Source organism: Ornithorhynchus anatinus, chromosome 8 (genome assembly GCF_004115215.2).
Source record: "Ornithorhynchus anatinus isolate Pmale09 chromosome 8, mOrnAna1.pri.v4, whole genome shotgun sequence".
NCBI classification, from domain to species: Eukaryota; Metazoa; Chordata; class Mammalia; order Monotremata; family Ornithorhynchidae; genus Ornithorhynchus; species Ornithorhynchus anatinus.
In genome coordinates this window covers 55,073,052-55,084,734 of record NC_041735.1, presented here as the reverse complement: position 1 = coordinate 55,084,734, position 11,683 = coordinate 55,073,052, and the positions used below count along the sequence as shown (strand labels likewise).

At 55.3% G+C, this 11,683-nt stretch overlaps 1 protein-coding gene across 1 annotated transcript; it reads left to right on the top strand.

Moving 5' to 3' along the window:
• Positions 1 to 510: 510 nt before the first annotated feature.
• EVX1 (even-skipped homeobox 1) lies at positions 511 to 4,434 on the top strand. Its single transcript, XM_029070171.1, has 3 exons — positions 511 to 961; positions 2,856 to 3,139; positions 3,898 to 4,434. The coding sequence occupies exons 1-3, from the start codon at positions 511 to 513 to the stop codon at positions 4,432 to 4,434; spliced, it is 1,272 nt and encodes a 423-aa protein (XP_028926004.1).
• Positions 4,435 to 11,683: the final 7,249 nt, after the last annotated feature.

Here is an 11,683-nt window from a genome sequence, read left to right as displayed (position 1 = left end):
GTAAGTTTCTTTTCGGTTAAATGCCATTTGCATCTCCCTCTGTCTGTCTCTCTGCCTCTCCTCTCTCTCTCTTTTCACACTCTCCTCCCATTCAAGTCCCACACCTGGTGCATCACCACTGAGCCATTAGCTCCGACTCTCCTTTCATCTTGGCCGTGGCAGACGTTTCTATTTATCCACTTGCAATCAATGAGTGGCGTCACCAGTGGTACTGTAATGACGATTGCACCATTAAGGATGACAGCTTAGAAAGAAGAGGGCAATGGTGATCCCTCCCAGAGCCAGTACCGCACAGCGAAGCGATCGCATCACAAGGTGACCTATCTCCCCGCTCCTCCTCGCTCTCTTCCTCTCTCTCCCCCTCTCCCCCTCTCTAGCTCGCTCTCGCTCTCTCCTTCTCGGCACCGGAGGCAAAAAGTCTGCTGGGTTTCTGGAGATTGGGAATTCGGAGGGCTGTGGTTTTGCTTTGGGCGTTTTTTTTTCTTCCCCCTTTCTGAAAAGAGATCGGGGATGGAGAACAGAAAGGATATGGTGATGTTTCTGGAAGGAGGTCAACTTGGCAGTCTAGTTGGCAAGAGGGTATCTAATTTGTCAGAAGCAGTGGGGAGCCCGGCTCCTGAGCCGCAGGAGAAGATGATCCACCGGAGTTGCCTGAGCCCCCGGTCTGGCCCCTTGGCGACTCGGGAACGAGGCGGAGGAGGCCAGGAGGAGGAGGAGGAGGAGGAGGAGGAGGAGGAAGAGGCGGCGGCGGCGGTGGCGGCCGGGCGGACAGGGACGGTCCCCGAGTGTCGCTCAGCGGGGCCGGCCGTGCTCGGCGCCGGCCCGCAGCCGCCCCCCGAAGCCGTCTCCAGCAAAGGACAGCAGAGCAGCTCGGACACCGAGTCGGATTTCTATGAAGAAATCGAGGTGAGCTGCACCCCGGACTGCGCCACGGGGAACACCGAGTATCAGCACAGCAAAGGTACCCGCCGCTTCCCCCCCCTTCCCACCCCCATCTCGCTTTCCTCCTCCCCCGGCACCCCCGGACCATCCCTCCTCTCCACACGACCCCCCTCGGGACTCTCTGCTCCGTTCCAGGGCAAGGACGAAGCTGGGCTCCGAGCTGGGATGGGGCATCCATGCGCCTTGGAGAGGGCCGGGCCTCCTGCTTGCGAGGGGACCCTGCTCTCATCCCCTCTTTCTTGGCCGTTCCCCCCTGCTCCGGGCCGATTGTCCCTCCACCCTCCTTGGTTATTTCCCCTTTGAGGGTCCTGGGTCTCCCCGCCAGAGGTCCCTCCCCATCCCCTCTTGTCCCCCACCACCCCAGGCTTGTGTGTAATTTTTCCACTGAGGCCGGGAGACAGACACCTTTCCTGGCCCGAGTGTGCAAGATCAAACGATTTGGGGAAGCTGCCGAGCGGCGAGTTGTTTGTGGCTTGCGGGGTGCAATGTGGCTGGATGAGCGCGGAAGCCGCCCATAAAGAACCGTAAAATCGCCGCCGACTCCGGGCTGCCCAAGGTGCAGCCGTGGGTCCTGTTTGCACGTTGGTTAGAGGTCCGAATTACCTTGTCACTTCCAGGTCTCGGTGGCGCCAGCTCGGAAATGGTCCCAATGAGAGAATGGCCTTTGGTCTCGGACACAATGAGACCCGGGTGCATTTGAAAAGCCAAGGCAGCTTCCAGCCCTTCCCCCCGCCAGCTCAGGCCTTACATCCTACCCCTCCTCATAGCCCTCCCACTCCCACTTCCCCACCCCCAAAAGGGAGGAGGGGAACCCCCTCCCCCCCAATGCACACACACACACACACACACTTCTTTTTTCTTTTCTACCCAGCCGAAAGTTGAGAGAGCGGTCACCAGGCACTCAGCTAGTGCGGTGTCCGCGGGAGTTCGTGACGGCCCAGTCCCAGGGGCTTATCACCTGAAGGCCGGGGGAGGGGGTTTCCCTCCCTGCCATGATTCCAAAGCCCCGGGCCTGCTGCGGGAGGAAAGATGGATCTGCGGGTCTCCCGCCCGCAGCTTTTGCTTTGCAATTACCTGGTGGTGGTGTGGGGCAGAGGGGAGAAAGAGAGAGAGAAGGGGGACAGAGGAAGAAGGAGACTGCTAGGGAGAGATTCAACCCTCTGGAGAGAGTTAGGGTGGGGGAGATATGAAACATCACAGAAACCCACGATTAAGATACACAAAACCAGGCAGCGCAGTTGCACGCTCACACACAGCTGTCAGATTTGCAAGCCTAGAACACTCACACACATCTAGAACCTACTTGGACCATTCGTCCACCAATCGATCAGCTCTCAATCAATATTTGATTTGGTGAGCGCCTGCTCTGTGCAGACCGCTGTCCTAAGCGCACGGGGGAGTACAAGAGAATTAGTCGACAGGATCCTTGCCCTGGAGGAGATAACCATCTATCCGGGGGGACGGACACTAAAGTCAATTACAGGTAGGAGGAAGTAAAGGAGTATAATCAGAAGATACATACCGAGCCGGCGGGGGTGAAGGGGCTGGGGGGAAGGGGAGTTGTGAGTACCTAAGTGGTGAGTTCCCAGGACACAGACTCACACGCTCACACAAACGCACACACCCGGCCTTGTAACTCAGCGTGTCCCGCAGAGACAGGACAGGGCGGAGCTTCCTCCGGAGCTCACCTCTCGAAAGAATGACACCCCCGATCCTCTTTCCCAGGGTTGTCGTTTCTCTCTGCTCCCCCTTTCCTCCCTCCCACCCAGAACAACAGTCACCGGGGCCACAATGGCGGGGGAGGTCCGGGGTGACGGCGCTGGTTGGAGGGGGGGCACCCTGGGGCGATCAACTGCCCTCTCCGCCCTCCCCAGGGTCATGCAGTGTGTGTCTGCTTTCGACTCCCTGCACAGGGCCGTGCTCGGAGGCGCTGGCGGTCAGTCCCAGCAGCGGGGGGGAGCCCCCCAAGGGCAGCGGAGGCGGCGGCGGTGGTGGCGGCGGCGGCGGCGGCGGGGGAGGTGGTTCCCAGGGCTCGTTGGCCTGCAGCGCCAGCGATCAGATGCGCCGCTATCGCACCGCCTTCACCCGGGAGCAGATCGCCCGGCTGGAGAAGGAGTTCTACCGGGAAAACTACGTGTCGAGGCCCAGGAGATGCGAGCTGGCGGCCGCCTTGAACCTGCCAGAGACCACTATCAAGGTAGGCCCTGCGGGAGCCAGTTTTCGGTGAGCCCGCTATGAAAGTGAGAGGCCGAGCTTCTTCACCCGGCGCTCTCCTTTACTGTTTTCCCCGCCCGGGCCTGGCCCGGCCCCAAGGTCAAGCAAGTCGAGGGGGAGAGAGGGGAAAGGGGTCGGGGGGAGGGGGGACGAGGCTGGGAAAGGCAGGACCACCCATTCCATCCAGGACGTTGTGGCTTGGGGAATAGTGAAAGCACCATGGCCGCTAGCCCTGCTCCTTCAGACAGCAGGTACCGATGTTATCTGTGAGAAATGTCCTTTGAAAATACCTCCCCCGATGCCCAAACCTCCCTCACTCCACTTCCTCTGTCTTCCCGGGATGCGGAGCAAAATTCCAGGCCTCTGCAGGACTATGGTTCAATCTGTGCGGAAAGGATGGAGATGGAGATGATGGAGAGTGAAAATCAAGCCTCAATCTAACCCCACCACTTTACTGGGGGGGCATCCAGGCTTAGAGCTGAACCCCCAACTTTGTTGGCTCGAGCTGGAGGAGCTTCAGGTGGGGAGGGGGTGTGAGCTCACTCTGGTCCTGGAAGAGAGCCCAGGTGAGCTCACACACTCTCCCCACCCCGACCAGGATCACCCACCCGGGTCTCGGGGCACGGGCTCCTGGGCCACCAACGTCGGCTGGAGCCGGATCGGGAGGGTCGGTGGTTGGGGGAGAGGGAGACGTGGCTCCCGCTGTCGTTCAAAGCCTCCTCTGTGCCACGTGTCTTCCAGGTCTGGTTCCAGAACCGGCGGATGAAGGACAAGAGGCAGCGGCTGGCCATGACCTGGCCTCACCCAGCCGACCCCGCTTTCTACACCTACATGATGAGTCACGCGGCGGCCACGGGCAACCTGCCCTACCCTTTTCCGTCCCACCTGCCCCTTCCTTACTACTCCCACATGGGCCTCGGGGCCACCTCGGCCTCGGCCGCCACCCCGTTCAGCACCCCTCTGAGGCCCCTGGATACCTTTCGGGTGTTGTCCCATCCCTACCCTCGGCCCGAACTGCTGTGCGCCTTCCGCCATCCCTCTCTGTACCCGGGTCCGGGCCACGGCCTGGGGGGCACATCAGGAACCAGCGCCTGCTCCTGCTTGGCTTGCCACACGGGCCCAACCAACGGGCTGGCCGCACAGAGGCCTTCCGGTTCAGACTTTACCTGTGCCTCCACCACCAGGACGGACTCTTTCCTCACTTTTACGCCCTCGGTACTGAGCAAAGGATCTTCAGTCTCCCTGGATCAGCGGGAAGAAGTCCCTCTTACAAGATAAACGCCTCCCTCCTCCTTCCCTCCTCCCCCTCTCTCCACCTTCCCCCTCCCTCCCAGCCTCAGGTCGTGCCAGAACTCTCCCTCCCTCTAGCCCCCGCCCCACTCCTCTCCCTTCCATGTTTATTTAATTCCCTTCCGACCACAAGTGGGCACCTATGGAAAAAGGAGAAAAAAAAAGGACTGAAACACAGTAGGTCAAGCCTTCGGAGGACTCCCTGCCATGAGAGAAGGGCAGGAAAACTCCATCGATGTGCCGGCAGGAGTTGAGGCTTCCGCTTGGTGATGGCACAGACTGAAAAGCTTCTCTCTAGCACAAGTCATAGAGAAGAGGTGTGGGGTTTGGAGAGGAGAGAGAACCCCTCATCCCCCCCATCCCACCCCTCATCCCCCCATGCCTCTACCTCTGCTTTCAGTAGATTTGTTTTCTCCTCCAGTGCAGAATTTAGGGCAAACACAAACCTAATGCACCGTGCTCTACCTGACTGCGAAGGAAAAGCTGAAATACTTGAAAGGGAGATTTGCTGTTTCTGACAAAATGCCGGGTGTGCTCCCCGGGCAAAGATGTGGCTTTGCCAGACTTTCCAATCCAAGGGAAACAGGTCCAGGATTGCAACGCAACACTATTATTCAGTATTTCTTAAAAGGGGAAAAACAAACAAAAAAACGCTTTACCTCCATAAAGATCCTGCCACAACTGTACATGACTGCAGTGGTTTGATTGCATTATTTCCGTGTATCAGTAATATTCGGTAGCCTATTTGACCTGTCTAATCTCCATTTCAGCAATCTTCCCTCTCACCCCACTTTCCCATCCCAATTTTCTTTCTCATTATTTTCTTGTTTGCAGGTTTGTTTCACAGGAGGTGGGAAATTGGCAAGAAAGTCGGGTCCAGGGTGGAGGCTGTTGATATTCGCCCTTTAACTAGCAGTACCCTATTATCAGTTCCTGAAATGTGCACACACCGACGAAATTAGCAAATAATGTATGTGTAAGAGGTTTTATTTTTAAATGTCGAATGCATAATAACATGCTCTGATCAGAGACCCTGCGCCAAACGTTAACAAGCCGCAAAGGGAGGAGATTAGATGAGGGGGAACCAGAACTCCTTCAGACAGTCACTAGTCTGCAAATAACAAGCCACTCTCCTCCTTTGTATGGACCTTCATTTGCCCATTGGCTTTAGAGCTTTTTTTTTTTTTGCCTTTCTCTGGATTCTGTTTTTAAATCCTCTCTCCTGCCCTCCCCTTCGCTCCCTTGCCACCTGCGTTTGTGTTCGTCTTTTAAATAGCCGCTCCCTAGCCTCCTCCCCTTTGTGAGGACTGTCGGTTTTCTCCTCGCGAAAGGGTCGTGGGGGATCTGGAACGGGAAGGTGGTATCACTAGGGAAACATCTCCTCGCCCTCGAACTGAACCCGCACACTGGACTGGGCGTGGAGTGGCTCTTCCTGAACGAAATATTTCTGGTTCTTTTTCGAAGCCCAAAGAAGTCACTGTTTCGATTTGTTATCGCATCGCAATAAAAGCTGGACAGAATTCTAAAGCCGCAGAACACTTTTTTTGCTTTTGTTTGGCTCGTTCAGAAGAAAGGGGTGTTACAGTCATTTGAAATCTTTGCATTTGCAGTTCAGCTGAGAAGGAAATTACTGAAGAGCCGAAACAAAGGAGAAAGGGAGGGGAGGGAGACAGGGGGCAAGAAGGAGAGTGGAAAAGGGAGAGGTAAGTAGAAAGGGAGAGAAGGAGAGATGAAAAGAGGGAGAGAAAGGAGGGGTGGGGGGAGATCTAATTCGGGCTGAATGTCCCATCCCTAGATTTCGATGTATTTCAAACTTCCGTTGTTTTGGGGGTTTGAATGAACAGATCGAGAAATAACCGTGAGGTCAGAAGAAATGGGAAAATAGAGCTGCATGCTGACGGGTTTTCTCTTTCATTTTTGTGTGGATCCTGAAGTCCTGTTCACCTAGATGCTCGAATTAAGATGGGCTGCAGTTTGTCACCTAAACCAGCGCGTACAGAAGCCCCTCCATCAGACTGGTCACCTTTGCACATTCGCGGATAGGTCTCCGTTAGTCAGGGGGAAAAAATCCCCATTTAGATGTGAGTTCTTTCGCTTTTGGAGTAAAATCAAAATGCTAGGCAGTTTGGGGCTGGGTATTGAGGGTGTTGTCCTTTTAGCCAGACACCCAGGAAACTGGGTTTGAGGCTATTAGAAATAGGAGTAGTAGAGGATGAGAGAAGCAAAAGAAAGAGGTTTCATAGGTTGGGAGAAGTCCCTCGCTCAACCGGAGAAGTAGGGATGGAACGGGGGGAAATAGGAAGGGGGGAGAGAAGATGGACCACCTTGCAGTGTCATGATTTCTGGGGCTGCGTGGAACAAATCAGTGTTATTATGTCCCCATCTGGAAAGAGGACTATTCTGTGGAGTTCCACCCCAAAGGCAACCTTAGGCGGAGGGATCTGGGGCTGGTGCAGAAGATGAAGCCAGAATCAGAGCAGTGAGAAGCCCTCTTCTACTCCTCTGCTTGGCGTCCGGCCTCAGAGAAAGGTGGGCCTCGCTTTCAAACCGCTTCCGCGTCTAATTTTCCCGAGTCCCCCGTGTGTGGGGAGAGGAAAATCGCGGGGCTGGTGGGAGAGGTGTGATGTTAAGCTGCATCGCCCCTCGCGGATAGGTGGGGGTCGGGGGGATTCTCCCCGTTTGCACCTTTAATGCCTCCTCCCACCAGGGGCTAGCCACAACGGGAACACACATAAACACACACACACAATAACCCACGCGCGCACACGCACACATCTGGACCCCCACCCGAGTGGCGCCATCCACCTCCAGCAACTGTCCCACAGGGGTTTCTTTGCAAGGTCCTGTAGCAAAGATGACTGTGAATTTCTCTGTTATTCGGTCATAGGGCAGAGATTGCTTGCGACAGGTAAATAGGCTGCGGGTTGCGGTAATGCCAGGCGTATTTTCAGTTAATAGGGAGGGAAAATGAGGTGTCTGGAGCGATATTGGAAAGCACAAGATCGATGATCCGTCCTCGTGTCCAATCAGCAGCCTTTAATTGACTGTATTTTCTGGGTAATTGAGCCACTCTTCCTCCAAATTGAAGTGGAAGATATAACAATACATCTTGCCAGGAGGAATTACTCATTACTTCATAATGAAATTTTCCTTTTGCAATGTTGGGGCTTTTGAGGTGCGCAGTGTTTTTGTGTTGTTAACACGTTCCCGGCCGACCCGATCCAGGCGGGGGCGGAGGGAGGGTGCAGTTTCTTCCGCCCAGGAGCAGGGGAAAAGGAGGGACGGTGGGAGGGATGGAAAGGGACAGACGATGGAGAAGGAGAAGGCTGGATTAGGTTTGGCTGGTTTAAAGTTCCAGAGGCCCACAGTAACCCCGGAATCCGGACTCCCCAGCAGCGGGACAGGGCCGATAGACCGAAGGAGAGACCCCTGAGTCGCGACCGAGTGACTCCCTCCTTCTCTGCCTCCTTCCTCCTGTCACCCGGCGAGTGGAGCCGTCCCCACCTCCTCCGGCGGCCTGGCGGGCTACGGCTCCCACCCAGACCAAGCTAGCTCCTCCACGCAGGCCGTCCCCGGGTTGTTAGCGTTTGATTGATTGCCTTATTAAAGCGTGTTCTTGTAAGTGTGACCGAACTGATTGCATTGCATATGTTTGGAATAATGCTCATTTTAAACAACTGGATAAAGAGGATGAGCTCCGGAGAGGGGGGTTAAGACTAAATGATCCCAGTGAGCAGTTTTGTAACTCTAGCATTAAATTGCCCAGTTACTATGTCAAATCATTCGGCCACCCCTCCCCTCCCCGATCCCTTCCCCCATCCCCACCCCTCCCCCTTCCTTTCATCTGCGATTGGAGCATCTCCGGGGTTTCTTTCCTCTTGGGCTGCTCTCGGTCTCGGCACCCAGTAGAGTCCAATACGCCTTCGGGGTTCGGCGCCACGTGGGCGCAGGGGGGGAAACCACGGTTCCCCTGGGTCGGATCTGCTCCTCCGGCTTGGCCCTTCTTCTGGGCGAGGAGGCCCGGGACGTTCGGGAGGGAGAAGGTCGGCCTCCCCCTCCTGCCGCCCCGGCGAGGCGCAGGGAGACCCCGCTGCTCCTGGCGGGCGTCTGGGGCATCTGAAAGGCTTTTGTTTCCCACGATTCTCCCGCTCGGTTGGTTACATTATCGCTCCCCGAGCGGAGCCCAGGGGCATAACCCGTCCCCATATGTCAACCTTCGGCTCCCTTTGGCCCGTCGGCGACGGGACACGGGGCAGGTCCCTGTCCCGTCCACCGGTCCTCCTGGAAGAGGAGGAGGAGGAGGAGGTTGGGGAGGAGAAGGAAGAGGAGAAGGAGACCAAGCCGATGACTTGCACGAAGGGGAAGACCAGGGGGAGGATAGGGGTCGGGGGTGGGGGAGGGAACTTCAGGATCCTCCCATTCATTATTTTTTCTCTGAGCCGTTCGTTGCCTCTCTCACTCCGCCAGAGGACTAAGTAACAAAGGATAGAAATATCTGCTCGTCCTCCTACCTACCTCCTTCGGCTAATGAACCGCTCGCTCCGCTAGCCACCGAGCGGAGTCTATGAGGGCCGCAAGGCAGAGGGATAACGCTTAGTATAGTGTTCTGCACATAGTAAGCGTTCCATAAATACTATTGAATGAATGAACGAATAACGGGGACATTCTGGGAGGCATCAGAGGCGGCGTCTTCTCACGGGCTAAGAGGAGATGTAACTCTGGAAGTGGGAGTTTCTCCACCTCAACCAGAAGTTTCGAATGCCCGAGAAACGATTGTTTCAAAGGTGACCCAGGACGAACCGATCCCCAGTTTATCCCGAACACCCGTGCGCCTGAGACAACTGCGGACCAACACAAACATTTGTATCCCCGTGCGCATTTCCAGAAATGTTTACCCTGAACAAAACTAACCGCAAAACGCACATTTCCGTCTACAAAGCAAACAGATACACGAAGTCGTTTTCAAAATCGCCTTCTCAGCAAATGAGTGCGTGTGATTTCAGAGGAAGGAGAGAGAGAGATTGCCACTTAGAAATAACATGAAAGCATTAAGTAATTATTTAAAACAAGGCTGTTTAGAAAAATATTTGTATTTATTGCAGCTGCTCAATTGGCCTCGTTAAAGCCGGAGAGCATTTAAATTGTGTTACAATCTCATTTAAATCCAGCTTCGTTCCAGCAGGCTGAAGAGCTTGAATAGACCAATCACTCCATAATGATGATGAATGAGAAATTAATTCAGATACAAGCAAGACAATTTAGGCCTTCATCTGTTTAAATAGCCTTCCAATATTATTCGCAATCGCGGGTCACAGATTGAATCAATTGTCCAATCTTGTGAAAGTCATATCCTTGCATCTTCATCGAGATTATTTATAGCGCAGGGAGGGTTGGTGAAAGGTATCCACTTTTAACGGGGACAATTACTTAAAGGGAAGCGTTTATAAAATGGAAAACTAATGCCGGGTCCGGGAACAGACGATCAAAAACACCCCTTTCTTTCTAGCTCCTCTGCTGAAGGGGGTTTGGAGACTGGGCGAGAAATGGCCAAGCAGACCCCAGGGACAGAATGGTCGAAACAGCCATTCATTGCCACCTTTTCTTTCTATGTCCGGGGTCTCCCAGGTCAGTGAGGATGGACTCCAAGAAGAAGGTTTTAGATGGACCGGCCCTCCCGGTCCCCTGCCCTCGGTCTAGTCTCGAGGGCCAGCCTCCTCTTCCCCCCGCTGCTCGACCTCCGTTTCTTCTTCTCCCTCGTCCTCCTTTTCTCTTCTTCCTCCTCCTGCTCATCTTCGTCCTCCTCCTCATCCTCCTTGTCCTCTCCTCTCCCCCTCTTCTATTTCCTTCTCCTCATCTTCTTCGTCCTCCTCTTCGTCCTCATTCTCCTCCTCCCCCTCTTTTCCATCTCCTTCTCCTTCTCCTCCTCTTCCTCCTCCTCCCACTCTCCCTTCTCCATCTCCTTCTCTCCCTCCTCCTCTTCCTCCTTTCCCTTTTTCCTCCTCCTCCCACTCTCCTTTCTCCATCTCCTTCTCTCCCTCCTCCTCTTCCTCCTCTCCCTTTTCCTCCTCCTCCACCTCTTTCACCTTATCTTCCTCCTCCCTCTCGGGCCACGAGGAAGGCAGAACTCCGGCATCAGAAGTCCCACTTCCCAGAGACCGGTGATAGGTGGGGTGACCACCTCGGAGGAACTTCGGGACTTTGGGGGAGACTTGGTCCCCACTCCTGGATGCCCAGCCTCCTTTTGAAAAATTCCGAGATGGACAGGCAGATGTCCTTGACTCTCAACGTCTCAACTCTCTCCCCCCACCCTCCCCGCCGCACCTTTCCCTCTTCCGCTCCTTTTCGCTCTCTCACTCATCCCTTCATTTCTTTCCCCGCCCTCCTTTTAGTGTCCGGGGAAACTTCCCGGAAGGAGTCCCGCTCCAATCCAGCCCACACCAACCCACACCACCTCCGGCTGGACTCTCTCGTCTCCTCCCTCTTTAATTTTTCAGGGAGATGGGGAGGGAGTCCCTATCTGGGTTGGGGCGGAGCGGTTGGTCGGCCTTGGCTGATCTGGTGCAGAAGGGGTTCCGCTGTCTGGACTATTCTCTATTTCTCCATTTTTCTGTTTCTTTATTCGCTCCGGTTTTATTGGCTGTTTTATCCCGCTCCCGGTCCCTCTCCAACCTCCGAGTGGGGGCCAGGAGCTTGGTAGGGAAGATTGTGTAGCCCCTGGGTCCGGACAAGTGTCTCCCTGCGGCTGAGGAAAGATCAGTGCCCTTAGCCACCTCTGTCGAGGTCTCTGCCTGTTCCTTCGGGGATGGAAATGGAGGAACAGAAGACCCCTCCCTCTTTTTCCTCTCTCCCTCTTCATTCTCCCTTTTCCCATCCGATTCCTTTCTGGGCATCTCGCTTTCCCCGGGAGAGGGAGGAGTCCTGGAGCCGGGCTGGTCCTGAAAGACGATCCGTGAGCTAGAGGAAAAGCCTAGCAAACCCACTCCGATCTCTTGGTCCTCCTGAAGTTGGAGCAGCCCTGGGGCCACCTCCTAATTAGTCTAATTGTTTGTTGAAAGGTCGGCGTTCGTCAGCCCGCCCCTTCTCAGTTCCCTGGGGTACGGTTTGGGCTGGGTGCAATGCCAAACAGTATCCTCCGGTCCGGCTCTCCGCGGCCCGGACCCGTTCAGGGAACTCTCCCGGAGGCGGTGGGTAGACAGGGATGGGGTCGGGGAAAAGACAGTGCCCCTCGTTTTTCGAG

What these genes read in the sequence shown, in the direction of transcription:
- EVX1 (XM_029070171.1), top strand. Translation starts at nt 511, where the DNA reads ATGGAGAACAGAAAGGATATGGTGATGTTTCTGGAAGGAGGTCAACTT. An exon ending in CGAGTATCAGCACAGCAAAG is followed by an intron (nt 962 to 2,855) that starts GTACCCGCCGCT and finishes CTCCCTGCACAG; the next exon opens with GGCCGTGCTCGGAGGCGCTG. An exon ending in TGCCAGAGACCACTATCAAG is followed by an intron (nt 3,140 to 3,897) that starts GTAGGCCCTGCG and finishes CGTGTCTTCCAG; the next exon opens with GTCTGGTTCCAGAACCGGCG.